At 50.7% G+C, this 19,289-nt stretch overlaps 1 protein-coding gene across 1 annotated transcript in view; it reads right to left on the bottom strand.

The window, feature by feature from the left end:
* The window catches only part of C3 (complement C3), a 41,592-nt gene extending 22,303 nt beyond the window's left edge, over window positions 1-19,289 (bottom strand). Inside the window, exons 1-19 of the mRNA XM_058728253.1 lie at window positions 19,147-19,289; window positions 18,564-18,756; window positions 18,064-18,226; window positions 17,895-17,965; window positions 16,037-16,131; window positions 15,874-15,956; window positions 15,701-15,791; window positions 15,346-15,448; window positions 15,128-15,254; window positions 11,941-12,056; window positions 11,689-11,835; window positions 11,077-11,292; window positions 10,751-10,957; window positions 10,262-10,420; window positions 9,846-9,975; window positions 9,499-9,570; window positions 9,139-9,336; window positions 700-808; window positions 327-412 (exon numbers count right to left, since the gene is read on the bottom strand). Of these exons, the coding sequence (XP_058584236.1) occupies window positions 327-412; window positions 700-808; window positions 9,139-9,336; window positions 9,499-9,570; window positions 9,846-9,975; window positions 10,262-10,420; window positions 10,751-10,957; window positions 11,077-11,292; window positions 11,689-11,835; window positions 11,941-12,056; window positions 15,128-15,254; window positions 15,346-15,448; window positions 15,701-15,791; window positions 15,874-15,956; window positions 16,037-16,131; window positions 17,895-17,965; window positions 18,064-18,226; window positions 18,564-18,756; window positions 19,147-19,223 (2,443 nt within the window). The 5' untranslated portion in view covers window positions 19,224-19,289. The remainder of the gene's footprint in view (window positions 1-326; window positions 413-699; window positions 809-9,138; window positions 9,337-9,498; window positions 9,571-9,845; window positions 9,976-10,261; window positions 10,421-10,750; window positions 10,958-11,076; window positions 11,293-11,688; window positions 11,836-11,940; window positions 12,057-15,127; window positions 15,255-15,345; window positions 15,449-15,700; window positions 15,792-15,873; window positions 15,957-16,036; window positions 16,132-17,894; window positions 17,966-18,063; window positions 18,227-18,563; window positions 18,757-19,146) is intronic.

Genomic DNA, 19,289 nt, shown 5'->3' with positions numbered 1-19,289 from the left:
CACCCACAGAGCAGGATCTGACACCCTCACTTGTCACCTGGGAGCAGTGTGCCAGCCACCAAGAAACAGGGATCTCACTGGATGGGATGAGAAAATGCCAGGATCTGACACCCTCACTTGTCACCTGGGAGCAGTGTGTCAGCCACCAAGAAACAGGGATCTCACTGGATGGGATGAGAAAATGCCAGGATCTGACACCCTCACTTGTCACCTGGGAGCAGTGTGTCAGCCACCAAGAAACAGGGATCTCACTGGATGGGATGAGAAAATGCCCAATGGCCCTGGGATCCCTGACTCGTGAGCATGGGGCCACCACCTTCTCTCACCTTTCTTGTTCGACAAGCTCACCGCCAGAATCTCCCAGGTGGTGATGGAGTCTTTCAAAAATATATTCATGGTCTTTGTGGAGATTCTGGATGGAGGAGAAGTGGGGGTATTAAAAAGAGGCAGGTGTCAGGGGCCTGGGGGGAGAGCTGGTGTGGAGGGGCCCCAAGGGGTAGGTTGGAGGGAGGAGTGGGGGCTGGGCACACAGAGGGAGCCTGACTCTTGATTTTTTTTTCTAGGCTGGGTTGTGGGGTTGCCCAGTGATTCCAGAAAAGAGAGGCATGGGTGCATGCAAACGAAATGGTCCAGATGGGGCCGCTATAGCAGCTGGCCTGGGGGTGGGGGGGTTAAGGTGGGGGGGTGTCTCAGCCTTACCCATCTTTCTCAGGTTCAGTGAGTTCCTCTATGCGCCACAGCCAGCTCTCAGGGAACTGGCTTCGGGAAATGATTTCCTCTTCCGGGATTATATCCTCATCCAAGTCACCTGGGAGGCACAGGTGAGGAGGAGACAAATCTGGGTTTAGAACACACCCATTTCTCCACTGTCCCCAGAGATACTTATCTCTACACATCTCTGGATTAACTTTATAGTTAATAAACTTTATAGTTTATTTGATTTTCTTCCTGACCTTTTTTTTATGCCCCTTTCATTTTTCTCTTTGTATGGGAATAAGGCTCCTCTCACCTTTCCTTTTTCCAGGGTTCCTTCAATGAACAAATGAAAACACACCTGGTGGAAGGTCCAAACCATCACCACCATGAGCAGTGGGATAGAACAGCCAAATATGCAACAGAGTGCATGATCACACTCCACAAACACTTCTGGAAGTCCCAGGACCTGGGCAGTGTATGACCTATTCTTTTTTTTTTTTTTTCAAAAAAATTTTTTTTAATGTTTATTTATTCTTTTTTTTTTTTCAACGTTTTTTATTTATTTTTGGGACAGAGAGAGACATAGCATGAACGGGGGAGGGGCAGAGAGAGAGGGAGACACAGAATCGGAAACAGGCTCCAGGCTCCGAGCCATCAGCCCAGAGCCTGACGCGGGGCTCGAACTCACGGACCGCGAGATCATGACCTGGCTGAAGTCGGACGCTTAACCGACTGCGCCACCCAGGCGCCCCTGACCTATTCTTAATATAGTAGGACTCACAGGTGCAGGACACATAACAAGCTATTAAAACGTGTAGAAATCAGAAACCTAGCCAAAATGATGAAATGCAAGAATTCTCCTCAAAAGAAATTCCAGGATGAAATGACAGCCAGAGAACTTCTCAAAACAGATCTAAACAATATATCTGAACAATAATTTAGAAAAACCGTCATAAGACTGATAGCTGGGCTTGAAAAAAGTATAGAAGACAGCAAAGAATCTATTGCTGAAGAGATCAAAGACCTATGAAATAATCAAGAAGAATTAAGAAATGTTGTAAATGAGATGCAAAATAACCCAGCTGCAGTGACAGCAAGGATGGAAGAAGTCGAAGAGAGAATAAGTGAAATAGAAGACAAAATTATGGAAAAGGATGAAGGTGAAAAAAAGGAGGACAAGGAAATTACTAGACCATGAGGGGAGATTTAGAGACCTAAGTGATTCTGTGAAATGAAATAATAACCGTATCATAGGAGTTCTGGAAGAAGAAGAGAGAAGGAAAGGGGCAGAAGGTTTATGTGAACAAATTATAGCTGAGAACTTCCCTCATCTGGGGAAGGAAACAGGCATCCAAGTGCTAGAGGCACAGAGAACTCCCTTCAAAATCAACAAAAAATGACATAATCATAGTGAAACTGCAAAATACAAAGATAAAGAGAGAATTATGAAAGCAGCTAGGGAAAAACGGGCCTTAACCTACAAGGGTAGACACATAAGGGTAGTAGCAGACCTGTCCACTGAAACTTGGCAGGCCAGAAGCGAGTGGCAGGAAACATTCAATGTGCTGAATAGCAAAAATAGGCAGCCAAGAATCCTTCATCCAGGAAGGCTGCCATTCAGAATAGAAGGAGAGATAAAGGCTTTCCCAGACAAACAAAAACTGAAGGAGTTTGTGACCACTAAACCAGCCTTGCAGGAGAGTGTAAGGGGGACTCTGTGAGTGGAAAGCAGCAATGACTGCAAGGGACCAGAGACATCACCATAAGCACAAAACCTGCAGATAACACAATGGCAGTAAATCCATACATTTCAATAATCACTCTGAATGTAAATGGACTAAATGCCCCAATCAAAAGACACAGGGTATCAGAATGGATAAAAAAAAAAAAATAAGATCCATCTGTATGTTGCCTACAAGAAACTCATTTTAGACCTGAGAACACCTGCAGATTGAGAGTGAGGGGATGGAGAACCATCTATCATGCTATTGGACATCAAAAGATAGCTGGAGTAGCCATATTTATACCAGACAAATTAGATTTTAAAACAAAGTCTATAACAAGAGATGAAGAAGGGCATTATATCATAATTGAGAGGCGTATCCATCAAGAAGAGTTAATAATTATAAATGTTTAAGCCCCCAGTGTGTAGCACCCAAATATATAAATCAATCACAAACATAAATGAATGTATACATAATAATACTGTGATTGTAGGGTACTTTAATACTCCATTTACCGCAATGGACAGATCATATAATCAGAAAATCAATAAGGAAACAATGGCTCAGAATGACAGATGGACTTAACAGATGTATTCAGAACTTTTCATCCAAAAGTAGAATATACATTCTTCTTGAGGGCACATGGAACTTTCTCCAGAAGAGATCACTTACTGGGACACAAATCAGCCCTCAACAAGTATAAAGAGATTGAAATCATACCATGCATATTTTCAGATCACAACACTATGAAACTTGAAATCAACCACAAGAAAATTTTGGAAAGCCCCCAAATACATGGAGGTTAAATAAAACCCTACTAAAGAATGAATGGGTAATTCAGGAAATTAAAGGAGGAATTTAAAAACATATGGAAGGGAATGAAAATGAAAACATGAAAGTCAAAACCCTTTGACGTGCAGCAAAGGTAGTTCTAAGAGGACAATACATTGGATTTCAGGCCTTTCTCAAGAAGCAAGAAAGATTCCAAATACAGAATCTACCCTCACAACCAAAGGAACTAGAAAGACAGCAGCAAAAAGAAAAAGAAAAAAAAAAAAAAAAAAAAAACAAGCCCAAAGCCAGAAGAAGAGAATTAATAAAGATTAGAGCAGAAATAAACAATATAGAATCCAAAAAACAGAACAGATAAATGAATCTAGGAGCTGGTATTTTGAAAGAATAAACAAAATTGATAACCTCCTAGCCAGATTTCTCAAAGAGAAAATCTGGTTGGGAACAGATAAAATCACAAAGGAAAGAGGAGAGATCACAGTAAACACCGCTGAAATACAAAAATTATTTGAGAATACAATGAAAAATTATATGCCAACAAACTGGACAACCTGTAAGATATGGACAAATTCCTAGATACCCATGCACTACCAAAACTCCAAAGGGAAGAAATAGAAAATTTGAACGGACCCATAACCAGTGAAGAAATTGAATCAGTTATCAAAAATCTCCCAACAAATAAGAGTCCTGGGCCAGATGACTTCCCAGGAGAATTCTACCAGACATTTAAAGCAGAGTTAATACCTATCATTCACAAGCTGCTCCAAAAAGATAGAAATGGAAGGAAAGCTTCCACGCTCATTCTTTTTTTTTTAATTTTTTTTTTAACGTTTATTTATTTTTGACACAGAGAGACAGAGCATGAACGGGGGAGGGTCAGAGAGAGAGGGAGACACAGAATCCGAAGCAGGCTCCAGGCTCTGAGCCATCAGCCCAGAGCCTGAAGCGGGGCTCGAACTCACGGACCGTGAGATCATGACCTGAGTTGAAGTCAGACGCTTAACCGACTGAGCCACCCAGGCACCCCACACACTCATTCTTTGAAGCCAGCATTACCTTGATCACAAACCAAAGACCCCACTAAAAAGGAGAATTACAGGCCAATATACCTGATGAAAATGGATGTAAAAATTCTCAACAAGATATTAGCAAATCGAATTCAACAGTATATTAAAAGAATTCCTCAACATGATCAAGTGGGATTCATTCCTGGACTGCAGGGCTGGTTCAATATTTGCAAATCAATCAACATGAACATCACATTAATAGAAGAACGGATAAAAACCATAGGATCCTGTTAATAGATGCAGAAAAAGCATTTGACAAAAACAGCATCTTTTCTTTAAAAAACCCTCAAGAAAGTCAGGATAGAAGGGACATGCCTTAACATCATCAAAGCCATATATGAAAGGCCACAACTAATATCATCATCAATGGGGGAAAACCGAGAGCTTTGCCACTGAGATCAGGAACACGACAGGGTTGTCCCCTTTTACCACTGGTGTCACTGGAAGTAGTAACCTCAGCAATCAGACAAGAAAACAAAATAAAAGGCACCAAAATTGACAGAAGTGTCAAACTTTCACTCTTCACAGATGAAAGGATACTCTACTTGGAAACCGAAAAGACTCCACCAAAAACTGCTGGAACTGATCCATGAATTCAGCAAGGTCGCAGGATACAAAATCATTGTACAGAAGTCGGCTGCATTTCTAGACACAAATAATGAAGAAACAGAAAACTATATCAAGTAATCAATCCCATTTACAATTGCACAAAGAACCACCAAATACCTAGGAATAAACCTAACCAAGGAGGTAAAAGATCTGTACACTGAAAACTATGGAAAGTTTATGAAAGAAACAGAAGAAGACACAAAGAAATGGAAAAACATTCCATGCTCATGGATTGGAAGAATAAGTATTGTTAAAATGTCGATACTACCCAAAGTGATCTACACATTCACTGCAATCCCAATGAAAATAGCACCAGCATTCTTCACAGAGCTAGAACAAACAATCCTAAGATTTTTATGAAACCACAAAAGACCCCAGATAGCCAAAGTAATGTTGAAAAGAAAACCAAAGTTGGAGGCATCACAATCCCAGACTTTAGTCTGTATTACAGCTGTAATCATCAAGACAGCATGGTATTGGCACAAAAACAGACACATAGACCAATGGAACAGAATAAAGAACCCAGAAATGGACCCACAAATGTATGGCCAACTAATCTTCAACAAAGCAGGAAAGAATATCCAATGGAAAAAAGACAGTCTCTTTAGCAAATGGTGCTGGGAGAACTGGACAGCAACATGCAGAAGAATGAACCTGGACCACTTTCTTACACCATATACAAAAATAAATTGAAAATGGATGAAAGACCTAAGTGTGAGACAGGAAACCATCAAGATCCTACAGGAGAAAACTGGCAGCAACCTCTCTGACCTTGGCCGCAGCAACTTCTTACTTGTGTCTCTGAAGGCAAGGGAAATAAAAGCAAAAGCAGACTATTTGGGACCTCATCAAGGTAAAAAGTTTCTGCACAGCACAGGAAACAGTCAACAAAACTAAAAGGTAACCGATGGAATGGGAGAAGATATTTGCAAACGACATAACGGATCAAGGGTTAGTTAGTATACAAAATCTATAAACACCTTACCAAACTCAACACCCAGAAAACAAATAATCCAGTGAAGAAATGGGCAGAAACATGAATAGACACTTTTCCAAAGAAGACATCCAGATGGTAAACAGACACATGACAAGATGCTCGACATCACTCATCATCAGGAAAACACAAACCAAAAACACATTGAGATACCCCCTCACACTGGTCAGAGTGGCTAAAAGTAACAACTCAGGAAACAACAGATGTTGGTGAGGATGTGGAGAAAGGGGAACCCTCTTGCACTGTTGGTGGGAATACAAACTGGTGTAGCCACTCTGGAAAACAGTGTGGAGGTCCCTCAAAAAATCAAAATTAGATTTACCCTATGGCCCAGCAATAGCACTACTAGAAATTTATCCTAAAGGGCACACGGGTGCTGATTCGTAGGGGCACATGTACTCAACAATAGCCAAATTATGGGAAGAGTTCAAATGTCCATCAACTGATGAATGGCTATATATACAGAGAATGGAATACTACTTGGTGATGGAAAAGAAGGATATGTGGCCATTTGCAACAACGTGGATGGATCTGGAGGGTATTATGCTAAGTGAAATAAGTCAGTCAGAGAAAAGCAGATATCATATGATGTCACTCATATGTGGAATTTGAGAAACTTCACAGAAGACCATAGTGGGAGGGAAGGAAAAATTAGATACAAAGAGAGAGGGAGAAAAATCATAAGAGACTCATAAACACAGAGAACAGACTGAGGGTTGACGGGAATAGGATATGGGGGAGTGGGGAAAATGGGTGATGGGCATTGAGGAGGACACTTGGGATAAACACTGGGGTTGTATGTAAGTGATGAATCATCGGAATCTGCTCCTGAAGCCAAGACTATACGCATTGGCAATAAATTTAAAAAAAAGAAAGAAAGAAATTACACAAGGCTGGGGGAGAAAACACCTGAGTATGTGTAAGCCATATTCCAGTAGATCAGATATTTTGTCTAATTTTCCTCTTTGAGAAAGAAAGTCTATAGGTCACTGGAGCAGAAGGCATCAAGCCTAGATTAGAATAATTTGCACAGACTGAAGATTCAGCCCTTTACTCTTGTGTGTTGGGAATCTTTGTGTGTTTTTTGGGGGGTGATGGTGGAGGGCGTGCTAGCCTTCCAGCATAAAGAATTTAGAAATATGTGTCCCCTTTGGTGATGTCTGCCTTTAGGAGGTGACTGCACATTTCTAAGCAAAAATAAATAAATAAAATAAATAAATAAATATAAATATAATAAATAAATAAATAAATAAATAAAATAAAAAATAAAAATATGAGCGTACATGAAAAGTATGTGTTACCATATAAGGATCCATACCTGCTGTCATAAGGGCTACATAATAATTGATTTGGGGGAAAATTTCCCTCGGCTTAAATTTTGCCCTGATCTGATAGCAGAAAGAGGTTTAGAAATGGACTATCCAGGAATAAGGAGGAACTTTACAGTGGAGAGACCCAGCAGACAGCGCCTTAATCACGTGATCAAGACTCACAGCACCAACAATGGGACAAATCAATGTCTTTGGGCTCCCGACATGATGCACTGAGAATCCATAGTGTCTCTCCTGTGACAGTGCTGCCCCCAAATGCAAAACCTGGATGTCATTACGAGGAAGCAAGGAGCCAACCCAAACCGTGGGACAGCCCCCCAAATAGCCGGACGTGAAAGTCACTCAAGACGGCTGTGCTGCCAGGGGTTGAGCGGATCCAAGGACACTACGAAGACCCCACCAGTAAATACGACGTCTGCTCCTGCACAGATCCTTTTCCTATAAAGGATCCAAACCAAACCAGACCAGACCAAACCAAAGGGAAACCACTGGCCAGCTTGAACGGGGTTGGAGGTTTTGGTGGTGGTAACAAGTCAACATTAACGTCCTAATTCTGATGACTGTGCTGAGGTTTTGTGGCAGAATATCTTTGCTTCTAGAAATTCCACACGGAGCTAATTAGGGGCCTCAATGGTGCGGCCTCAAATGATTCGGAGGGATAAAAGGTTTTTATGCCCATTTCTCCTTTTTCTGCTTGAGAGTCTAAAGATTAAAAAAAAAATGATTATGTTTGCTTGGATCGGGCAGCCTGCCGCTATGGCGTTTCCCCATCCTCCTTAGTTTTTAAGCAAAGGGGTTCTGTTTTGTGACTTTTCATCCTGTGGTCGATAAGGTAACTTCCCTCGGTTTCAAGAGCCGCTCGCACTGGCCTTTGTTCTCAGAGCCCAATTTGGACGACACAGTTTCTGGTTCCCCATGAAAACGATGGGACGTGCAGAAGAAGTGTTCAAAGGGCCAGTGAGAAGGGTCAGTGCAGCAAGCACCACTCTGCACACAGGGGTTAAAAAGAGAAATCTGGACAGGGTGGGCCGAGAGGGAATCTGCCAGGGGGACCCTCACGACAGGGGCCATGCTGCCCGTGGTGCGGGGGGCTCTCTGTGGGCTTGGTTTCCACTGCACCCATCCTAGCAGAAAGGCCTTTCTCTACATAAGGCACATCAAAAAGCATTTTTAAAAAGCAGACATCAGGCCTCCCTGGGCTCAAAGGCTCTGAGCAAATGGCAGGTAGGATTCCCACCAGTTCTGTCAGGGCCGCCTTGTGGTGGGGACCACTCTGGTTCTGCTTTCAATGGGCTTCTTGGAAGAGACATTTCTCTTGGCTTAAGACTTATTTGGCCCGAGATGTAAAGTTTCAAGTGTGCACATGTTTTGTCTCATCCAGAACTGAATGAATGAATGAGCGGATGAATGAATGAATGAGCGAATGAATGAATGAGTGAGTGAATGAATGAATGAATGAAAACAAATCAACAGATGTTGTTAGGCATTGAGTTAGGTACCTCTTTGGAAAGCAACATAAAAGAGTTTTCCTGGTAAATGCAGGCTAAAAATGCATCTCAGACAGAAGCATCCTCCCCCTTCAGACAGGCCCTCCTCCCCCCTCAGACACAGGCATCCTTCCACCCAAACAGGCACCTTCCCCCATTCAGATAGGTTCTTCTCCCTCAGACAGGTCCTGGCTGCTCTCACCCAGTCTCCCCACTCTGGCTGCCCTCCTCCCTCAGATCAGGCCCTACCCCCTCTGATCAAGCTTTCCCACTCTGGCCTGGGCCTCTTCCCTCAGACCAGGCCATCCCATCTCTCACAGAGCTTCCCCACTCTGGCTGGCCTCCTCCTTCAAACCAGGCCTGCCCCCCTCTGACCGAGCCTCCTCCCTTCAGTCCAGGCCCTCCCCGCTCTGGCCAGCCACAGGCAAGTGGACTCACTCCGGGCCAATCCCAGGTGGGCACTACGGGTGTGGTTGAGCCTCAGCTGGGTGATGTATTTGCAACAGTCCAGGAAGGCCTTCACGCAGGAGGCCTCGTGCTGGATGAACCGGGCCCTGCGCTCGCACGAGAACTTCATGGGGTTCTCCCGCATGCCATGTTCACAGCACTTGCGCAGCTGCTTTGGGTACTGACCCACTGTGGGGACACGACACCTGTCAGGGCCTCAGCCGGGACCTCAAAGCAGGAAGAGCTCGGGGCGGACCACGGGTAGGACGTCCCCAGGGCCGGGCCCTGCCCTCCTCCCTCCTGGGCTGGATCCCGGATGGGCAGGGTTTGGGGGGAGGTGGGGGGCCCCACCTTTGTCCATCCTCTTCTCCATGAGCATCACCGAGCGGCGGCGCCGGGTAGCTGGTTTGGGGCACTCGGGATCTGAGGGGAGGGCACACGCGAACAAGATGGGTTAAGCGTCAACTGAGGGTCCCCGATGTACTCCTCTTAGTAGCCGTGAGGGAGCCATGAGTTGTTGTTCCCATTTGACAGATGAGGAAACTGAGGCTCAGCGGGCAGTGATTCACTAGGTGGGGCTGGGGCAGGACTTGAACCCAGGGCCCCCACCTATTCTCAGCATCTGAGGACCTCAGAACAGTGCCCTCCACCTGCTCTCAGCATCTGGGGTGGAGGCCCCACCCCTCCCTGGCCCTCACCTGTCCTATCCGGGGTCTGCAGGTTTGTGTTGGTCTGGAAGGCCAGCCCTGCGTCCGTGAAGACGCCGGCATAGTCCTTCCCGCTGCCTGCGGTGCAGCCGATGTCAGCCTTCTCTACCACGTTCCAGATCTGCGGGAGGGCAGGGGTCACCAGGCTGACATGTCCGACCGCCCCTGCGTTCTGGTCCCAGACCCCTCTCAGAGGGTGTGCACAGCCCCCGCCAACCACCCCCAGCGCGGACTCCTCCATCTACGCTCCCACCCGCGGCCTTCACTTCCGCGCCACGTCTGTGTCCGTCCCAGCCTCCGTCCAGCCCACGCCTAACCCCACTTCCGGTTCCCTTCTAAGCGCCACCCGCGCCTCAGCCCCACGCCACCCCTTTGCTTCCGCCACACCCCAGCGGTACGGGGCGCACCTTGCTTTGAGTTAACTTATTCTTCTTGTTCAGCACGAACACGCCCTTGTCCACCACCACGAGCCCCACTCGGGCCCCGTGGTCCCCCTCGATCTTGAGGGTCATCTGCTGGCCAGGTAGGTGAACCCTCTCTTCCTTCCTGCCACCTTTCACCACCAGCTGTTGGGGGGGGGGGGTGTGCACAGAGGTAGGAGTGAGGGGTCAGCCCTGCCAGGCTGGGTCCCCATCAGCAGTCAGCCCAGGGCAGTGTCCGTGCTGTGCTGGTCAGGAAGGGGCAACGGTGGAGACAGACAGACTGAAGGTGGAAAGGCCAGCAGGGAGGGAGATACTGAGGCTGAAACAGAGGTGGGGAGAGAAGGAGCTGGAAAAGGAGAAGATGGGCCTCGGTTGGGGAGCCCACCCAGAAGGCTGGAGAGAGGCAGAGACGGAGCGAGCACTGGCCAGGCGGGGGTGCCAAGATGGGTGCAGAGGAAGGCTCCGGAAGCTTACCTTGCCCACACAGGAGTCCTTGACATCCACCCACACGGAATCGGCCACCACCTCCCTCTGGCCATTGCTGTTAAGGCAGGTGTAGTAAACCACCAGGCGGAAGGAAGGAATGAAGTCCTCAGTGATGGTCAGGGGCAATGCGACCACATCCTGGCCGAGCTCACGCTTCTGTCGACCCACCTTCAACAGCTTCCCTTTGTTCATGACCTGGGGGAGACAGGTTGGCGTAAGGAAGAATCAGCAAGGTCGGGGCGCGGGGGTGGCCCTGGACTGGGGGTGCTGTAGAAGTAAGGAGGAGGGTCTGGGGATCCTAGGAGGGCACGGACCAGGTAGGTGTAGTAGTAGACATCCTTCTGCTTGGTGGTGGTGGGGTCAATTCGCAGGTGGATGTTCACATTGAGATCTTCCCCTGGCTTGAGCTCCACGCGAGGTACAGACAGATGGAGGTAGTTGCTGCAACTGCCCATGATTTTGTAGGGTTGGGCGAGCATACTGCTTGTGGCCTGTCGTGACTCCAGGATACCGTCCTTCCTAGTGCTTACCTGGGTGAGGAAAGGGGGATGAATTCTGGCCCCCCAAAGATGTCCACATCCTAATCCCTGGGACCTGGGAATACGGTACCTTCCCTGGCCGAGGGACTGTGCAAATGGGATTAAGGGTCTGAGGATGGGGAGTCTGTTTTGGATTATCCAGGTGGGTCAGATGTAATCACAGGATCCTTATAATAATATACCTATGCAGATGGCCAGACTGCTGGTGCAGATAAGATCCCCTCTATGCAGATGAGAACACTCTATGTGAATGGCAGGATCCCCTGATATAATAAAAGGACCCCACTCCTCACGTGGCAGGATGACTGTGGCAGAGGACAGATTCCCTCCATGCAAATCCAGTCCCCTATCGCCTGAGTGTAGGGCTACAGGTGGGCGAGGACTCACAGTGATGGGCAGGGGCACCGGTTTGTTGGGTGTGTTGATGATCAGCTTGGCCACGCCGTCGACCTGGGTCAAGGACCGTGCACTGGAGTCCTGGGTCTCCACAGGGACGTTGCGTGCTGGGGAGCCGTCGGGGTTCGTCACGAACACCTGTGGGTGCAGTGCAGGGGCAGGTGGAGGGCGTTCAGGTCGACCCAGAGGCATGGCTGATGCTCAGGGGAAGGGTGGGGGAGGCAGCCCCACCCCGGGTCTCACCATGAGGTCAAAGGGCATGCCTGGTTTGAAGAACTTGGATGTCTTGGTGAAGTGGATCTGGTAGGGGGAGGTCACGATGGGGATCCCGCTGCGCTCCGCCTCCACCATGTCGCTGCCTGAGGGGGCCAGCCGTGAGGGCAGGTTCCTGGGCCACCCCTCCAGGTTGGACCACACCTTACACTGGGCCTCCCTCAGACTGGGCCTCCTCCATCAGACTGGCTGGAACCTTCATTCTGTTCCTCCCCCATCAGACTGGGTCTCCTCTGTCAGACAGCTTCCCACCTTCATACTGGGCCTCCCCTCTCAGACTGGGCCTCCTCTATCAGATTGGATCCCACTTTCATACTGGGCCTCCCCCCTGAGACTGGGCCTCGTCTATCAGACTGGATCCCACCTTCATAGTGGGCCTCCCCCTTCAGACTGGGCCTCCTCTATCAGACTGGATCCCACTTTCATTCTGGGGCTCCCTCCCACCTCAGACTGGGCGTCTTCTATCAGACTGGATCCCACCTTCATGCTGGGCCTCCCTCCTCAGACTGGACATCATCCATCAGATAGGATCCAATCTTCATACTGGCCTCCTGTGTTCAGACTTCCTCTGGCTTCCTCTGTCAGACTGTTGCCCACCTTCATTCTGGCCTTCCCACTAGGATGGGACCTCCTCTGTCAGACTGGCTAGCAACCTCACTAGGCCTCTGTTTTCAGACTGGGCCTACTCTGTGAGACTGGATCCCAATTTCATTTTGGGCCTCCCTCCTGAGACTGGGCCTCCTCTATCAGACTGGATCCCACTTTTATTCTGGACCTCCCCCCTCAGACCAGGCCTCCTCTGTCAGACAGCTTCCCATCTTCATAATGGGCCTCCCTCAGACCAGGTCTCCTCTGACAAACTGGCGGGCACCTTCATTCCTCACACTGTGCCTACCCTGTCACTGGCTCCCACCTTCAGACTTGGCCTCCTTTGTCAGACTGGATCCCACATTCATTCTGGACCTCCCCCCCTCAGAATGGGCCTCCTCTATTAGACTGTTTCCCATATTCATACTGGGCTTCCCCTCTCAGACTTGGCCTCACCCGACAGACTGCATCCCACCTTCATTCTGGCCTCCCCCCTTCAGACTGGGCCTCCTCTGTCAGACTGGATTCCACCTTCATTCTGGGCTCCCCCCTCACTGGGCCTCCTCTGTCAGACAGGATCACACCTTCATTCTGACCTCCCCTCTCAGACTGGGATTCTGTCAGACTGGATCCCACTTTCATTCTGAGGCTCCCTCCCCCCTCAGACTGGGCCTCCTCTATCAGAGTGCATCCCACATTCATACTGGGCCTCCCCCCTCAGACTGCACCTCCCCTATCAGACTTGATCCCACCTTTATTCTGGCCTCCCCTTCAGACTGGGCCTACTCTATCACACTGGATCCCACATTCATACTGGGCCTCCCCCCTCAGACTGGGCCACCCACGTGAGACTGGATCCCACCTTCATTCTGGCCTGCCCCCTCACTGGGCCTCCTGTATCAGACTGGATCCCACTTTCATTCTGGACCTCCCCCCTCAGACTGGGCCTCCCATGTCAGACTGGATCCCAGCTTCATTCTGGCTTCCCCCCATGATAATGGGCCTCCTCTATCAGACTGGATCCTACATTCATACTGGGCCTCCCCCCCCAGACTGGGACTCCTGTATCAGACTGGATCCCACCTTCATTCTGGGCTCCCGCTCACTGGGCCTCCTCTGTCAGACTGGATCCCACCTTCATACTGGCCTCCCCCATCAGACTGGGCTTCTCTATCAGACTGGATCCCACCTTCATACTGGCCTCCCCCCATCAGATTGGGCCTCCGCTATCAGACTGGATCCCATATCCATACTGGGCCTCCCCCCTCAGACTGGGCCTCCTCTACAGACTGGATCTGTCTTTCATTCTGGACCTCCCTTCCTCAAATTGGGCCACCTCTATCAGAATGGATCCCACATTCATTCTGGGTCCGCCCCCCCCAGACTGGGCCTCCTCTATCAGACTGGATCCCACATTCATACTGGGCCTCCCCCTCAGACTGGGTCTCCCCTGTTAGACTGGATCCCATTTTCATACTGGGCCTCCCCCCTCAGACTGGATCCCACCTTCATAGTGGGCCTACCCCTCAGATTGGCCCTCCTCTATGAGACTGGATCCCACTTTCATTCTGGGGCTCCCTCCCCCCTCAGATTGGGCATTCTCTATCAGATTGGATCCCACATTCATACTGGGCCTCCCCCCTCAGACTGGGCCTCATCTATCAGACTGGATCCCACCTTCATAGTGGGCCTCCCCCCTCGGACTGGGCCTCCTCTATCAGACTGGATCCCACTTTCATTCTGGGGCTCCCTCCCCCCTCAGACTGGGCATCCCATGTCAGACTGGATCCCACAATCATACTGGGCCAACCCCCTCAGACTGGGCCTCCCCTGTCAGACTGGATCCCACCTTCATTCTGGCCTCCCCCTCAGACTGGACCTCTTCTATCAGACTGGATCCCACCTTCATATTGGGCCTCCCCCCTCGGACTGGGCCTCCTCTATCAGACTGGATCCCACTTTCATTCTGGGGCTCCCTCCCCCCTCAGACTGGGCATCCCATGTCAGACTGGATCCCACAAACATACTGGGCCAACCCCCTCAGACTGGGCCTCCCCTGTCAGACTGGATCCCACCTTCATTCTGGCCTCCCCCTCAGACTGGACCTCTTCTATCAGACTGGATCCCACCTTCATACTGGGCCTCCCCCCTCAGACTGGGCCTCCTCTACAGACTGGATCTCATTTTCATTCTGCACCTCCCCCACTCAGAATGGGCCACCTCTATCAGACTGGATCCCACATTCATTCTGGGGCTCATTCCCCCCTCAGACTGGGCCTCCTCTATCAGACTGCATCCCACTTTCATTGTGGGGCTCCCCCCACCCTCAGATTGGCCCTCCTCTATCAGACTGGATCCCACTTTCATTCTGGGGCTCCCCCCACCCTCAGAATGGGCCTCCTTTGTCTCACTGGGTATCACTTTCCTCTGGATATCGTCTCTTACACTTGACCTCTGCCTTCAGACTGGTTCTCCCCTGTCACACTGCATTCCACATCCATTCTGGGCCTCTGCCCGCACACTGGGCCTCCCCCCTCATTTGGGTCCCTTTCCTCAGACCAGGCCTCACCTGAGTGCAAGATAACGGTGACAGACACGTACAACGACTTCCCCACCAGGGCATCTGCTCCGGAGGGTTCCACCCCGCTCAGCAGGACCTTTCGTTCCAGCCTGGCCTCCCCACTGCCATCATTGACCTGGGGGAGGAAGGAAGGCTCAGAGAGGGGGAGGGGCGCAGGTGAGGGAGGGGGAAGTCCAAAGTGGAGGAGGCTCAGAGGGGCAGAGCACCTGAACACGGGTGAGGGACTGGGGCAGCGAAATCCTCTGTTCACCATCCTGGACCCCAAAGATGACGAAGGCTATCCCATCCACATTCTTCCCATACAAGAACCTGAGAGGCAAGAGGGTCTCAGATGCTCCTCTCCTGAAGGGCGAGCCTGCCTGCAAACTTCCACGGACCCCTGGTCCCTCGCCTGGTGCTTACCTGGCCAGTATCTGGTTCTTCAGTCAGCGCCCACCTGGTCCCACACCTGGCCACACCGCACCCGGGTTCCACCCCTAGCTGCCAACCTGGCCCGTCATCTAGCCCTCACCCGGCCCCCTTCCCCTCCACTCCCGCCTGGCCCCATTCCTAGCCCCTCACCTGGCCGTGATGGTGACCTCCAGGCCCTGTGGGTCATCAATGTAGTAGAATTTCTCTGTAGGCTCCACTTGGACCTCAAAACTGGGCAGCACTGGGGTCAAGACGGCACCAGTAGGGTGTCAGCACTGGGCCTGGCACTTGGGGCCCCCACCCTGACTCCTTCCTCCTCTTACCGTACTCCTTCACCTCGAACTCAGCAGAGAATACCTGCTGCGGGGCATCTTCGTAGTGGGCTTCTATCTTCCACTGCCCTGTACTGTGGGGAAGGCAGGTGAGTGAGCCAGCCAGACGCCCTCCCTTGGCATAGGGAAGCCCCTCTGGGAGGGCCTGACATACTTGACCAGCTCCGGGATGTTCCAAGACAGGGACAGGATGCCAACCTGGTTCTGAGAAGACAGGGAGTCCTTCTTGATGAGAACATTGTCGGGGGTCTGTGGAGACAGGGAGGGCGTGTCTCTTCAGAGACCTGGCTTAGCCCCTAGGCTCTCTTCCTCCTCTCTGTGTCTGGACACTCTCTGTGTGTCATGACTACTGGGGCAGTGGTTATGAACATGGACTTGAGTCAGTCAGCCTGGGTTCAAATGCCCACTCTCCCATTTACGCACTGTGTCACCTTGGGCAAATTACTTGATGTCTCTGTGCTCAATGTGCCCAGCTAGAAAAAGGAGAGGAACATAGCCCCTACCTCACTGGCTTGGCACATGATTCATGTAAGCTGGAGCTCACTCTCGTCGGCGGGTGTCTGAATACCGATAGTAACTAGCATTTATCACCTACTTGGTGCGGGACCCTGTGGTAAGCATCCTATGGGCACTAAGTCACACAGCATTGCCTACCTTCGACTCTTTGACCTACAAGAATACAAAGTCGTGTGGTTCAGCCTAACACACAGTATGTCATTCGTTGCAAATAACTAAACACCAGGAGACATCATGTAAAAATCTGGCTTTCTGGCTTCTCTTGGAAATTGGGATAACCGTGGATACGGGTTCCTGTTGGCACATAGCGACATTTGACTGGAACTGGGCAGAGGCTCTACCGTTAGAGGTGTGTGTTCTCCGTTCCCCACAAATCCCACCGATCCCCACAGTCAGCTTGTGGCTGTCAGGACCTGGTCCCTGTTACCTTTGCGTGATTGCAAGAAATACTCATGACGATCCTCTGAGAACGACCTACCTCTTCCCTCTGTCCTTCACTTCCTCCTTCCATTCCCCCTCCCTTCCACCCCTTTCCTGCCTTAGCCCAGAAAATTGTAATGAAATTGCTGTATGCCAAGCACCCATCCTGTCTGGAATTTAAGTTCTGTGGAGGTCTAGGGAGCGGGCAATGAGCAAATGAATACATTCAATTTATAGGATGCCTAAAGGAGATGACAGGAAGGGAAGACCAGTGGAGTGTGTGTGTGTGTGTGTGTGTGTGTGTGTGTGTGTGTGTGAGTTGGTAGAGGGTGTCTGCAATTTTACAGGTCCTCAGAGAGGCTTCTCTGTAAAATTGTGCCATCGGTGACATTTGAGCAGAGGCTTGAATGACGTGATGGGGCAAGCTATGTGGGTATTTGGAGGAAGAGCGTTTTGTGAGTAGTGGGGGAACAGCCTGTGCAAAGGTCCTAGGGCTGGCTCTTTATGGCATTTGGAGGGACAGCAATAAGGCCCATGTGGCTGGAGCAGAGTGAGTGAAGGGAAGAGGGGGAGGAGAGGAGGACAGGTAGGGGACAGGGCAAGTCTTGCAGGGCCTTGGGGAGTGCTGGGAGGACTTAGGCTTTTACCCCAAGGAGGTGGGAGCTCCTGGAGGGCTCTGGGTGGAGGAGGGTGGGACAGGAGTTGGGTGCTCGAGGCTGCCCCCTGGCAGCAGGAGGCGGATTGGGCTACAGAGAGTTTTTATCTGTCATCTCAATCTTCAGCTGAGAAAACCAAGGCCCAGGAGGGTGAAGTGACCTGTCCAGAGTGACACGGTCCCCAGAGGTTTGTCTGGAGCCGGAATCCACGGGCAGAATCATCAGTGAGCCTGGTATCCCTGGATCTCTGCCCTGTGTCCAGGGCTCTTTCTGTGTTCATGGCTCTACAGGTCTCTTTGCCTTTAGGCCTCTGCAGTCCTGCCTTTTCCGGAATCTCTTCTCTGTCTCTCTCTATCTCTTTGTCTCTCCCCAAGTCTCTGCCCAGGGGGAGTCATTGTCTGGGTTCCCCGCTGCTGGTACCTGGATGCTGACGATAACGGTCCGGCCCACGGGCAGTAGGTCGTTGTCCACGGTAAAGATCCGATAGAGGACTGGGAGATGATGTTAGAGAAAGGGGGCGGTGAGTGAGGCCCTGCCCCTCCCCACAGTCCCCCCTAGCCCTCTCTCCAGCCACCGCCCAGCCCCTTACCCGTGGATCCTGGGGTATAGATGGGCTTGTCCGTCTGGATGAAGAGGTACCCGCTCTGAAAGCTGACCAGCACCACCTTCTCCACTACGGTGCTCCCAAAGTCTGCCTGGATAGTCACGAATTTTTTCCCCTTCTCTGATGTTAATTCCTTGCTGGCTGGGATCTAGGCATAGCCAGAGAATCATTGAGATGCTGCCTCCTGGCCCCTTGCCCGCATTCAGCCCCAGACTTTCACCTGCCTGCCCTTTCTGCCAATAGCACCTGTCCACCACTCCGGGTCCCCCTGGTGTGCCCAGGTTGGGAGCGGAGGAGTAGTAGGGGAGGGAGCAAGGGTCTCAGATGGGTAGGGATCAGAAAGGGGGAAGAGTAGGGGGAATTAGACAAGGGGCTCAGAGGACCTCACTTAGGAGAGGGGCTCAAAGCTAGGGGCTCAGGATAGGAGAAGCTAATTGAAGGAGGAGTCTCAGAGACGGGAGAGGGGCATCAGCAGGTACATCCACCTTGATTTTGACTATGCTCATGTGGTTGTTGTCTTTGGTCAGAGCGCTGTTCTCACTGGATAACACTTGCTTTTTCACCGGGAAGTCGTGGACAGTGACCGCGACTGCAATGTTATTTTCCAAGTCATGGGCCTCCAGCAGCACGGTCTCCTCATTCTCCAGCCGCAGGATGTTGGGGGTGATCATGGAGAACCTGCAGGTCGGGTGGAACACGGGATGGAGCTGCCGTTCGAGGGACCACGGTTCCAATCCTCACCCACATATCACGAAGCCCCCAAATCCTGTGAAGTCAGATCTCGAGGCCTCCAAGTGATTCCGCAGCCACGGAATCACTGAACACACCACAGGCACCCAAACCTGCCGACCCCTGCTTCTAGAAACATCCGCCTCCCATTGTAACCCGAGTGCCATGAACCCCCAGCTCATGAAATCATGAGCTCACAGGCAGCCCAAGTCCATTCACATCCCAACCCGCTGACCCCTGCCTCCACAGACACCCACGTGCGCCCTGGATTCTACTAGGACCTGAACCCCACCCCACCTCACAAGTAGCCCGGTTTGGAGAAGGGTCATGACCACTCACATGGGGTCCCCCGGTGCCAGGGGCAGGGTGGTAAGCAGCAGCAGCAGCAGCAGGCTGGGGCCTGAGGCAGGCCCCATGGTGCAGGGACGGTGGAGGGACAGAGGGACGGAGGAAGCGGACTGGGAGGGAATAAGCAGAGGCTG

Source organism: Neofelis nebulosa, chromosome 4 (assembly GCF_028018385.1).
Source record: "Neofelis nebulosa isolate mNeoNeb1 chromosome 4, mNeoNeb1.pri, whole genome shotgun sequence".
NCBI classification, from domain to species: Eukaryota; Metazoa; Chordata; class Mammalia; order Carnivora; family Felidae; genus Neofelis; species Neofelis nebulosa.
The sequence above is the reverse complement of the archived record's forward strand: the minus strand, read 5'-3'. Positions and strand labels throughout refer to the sequence as shown.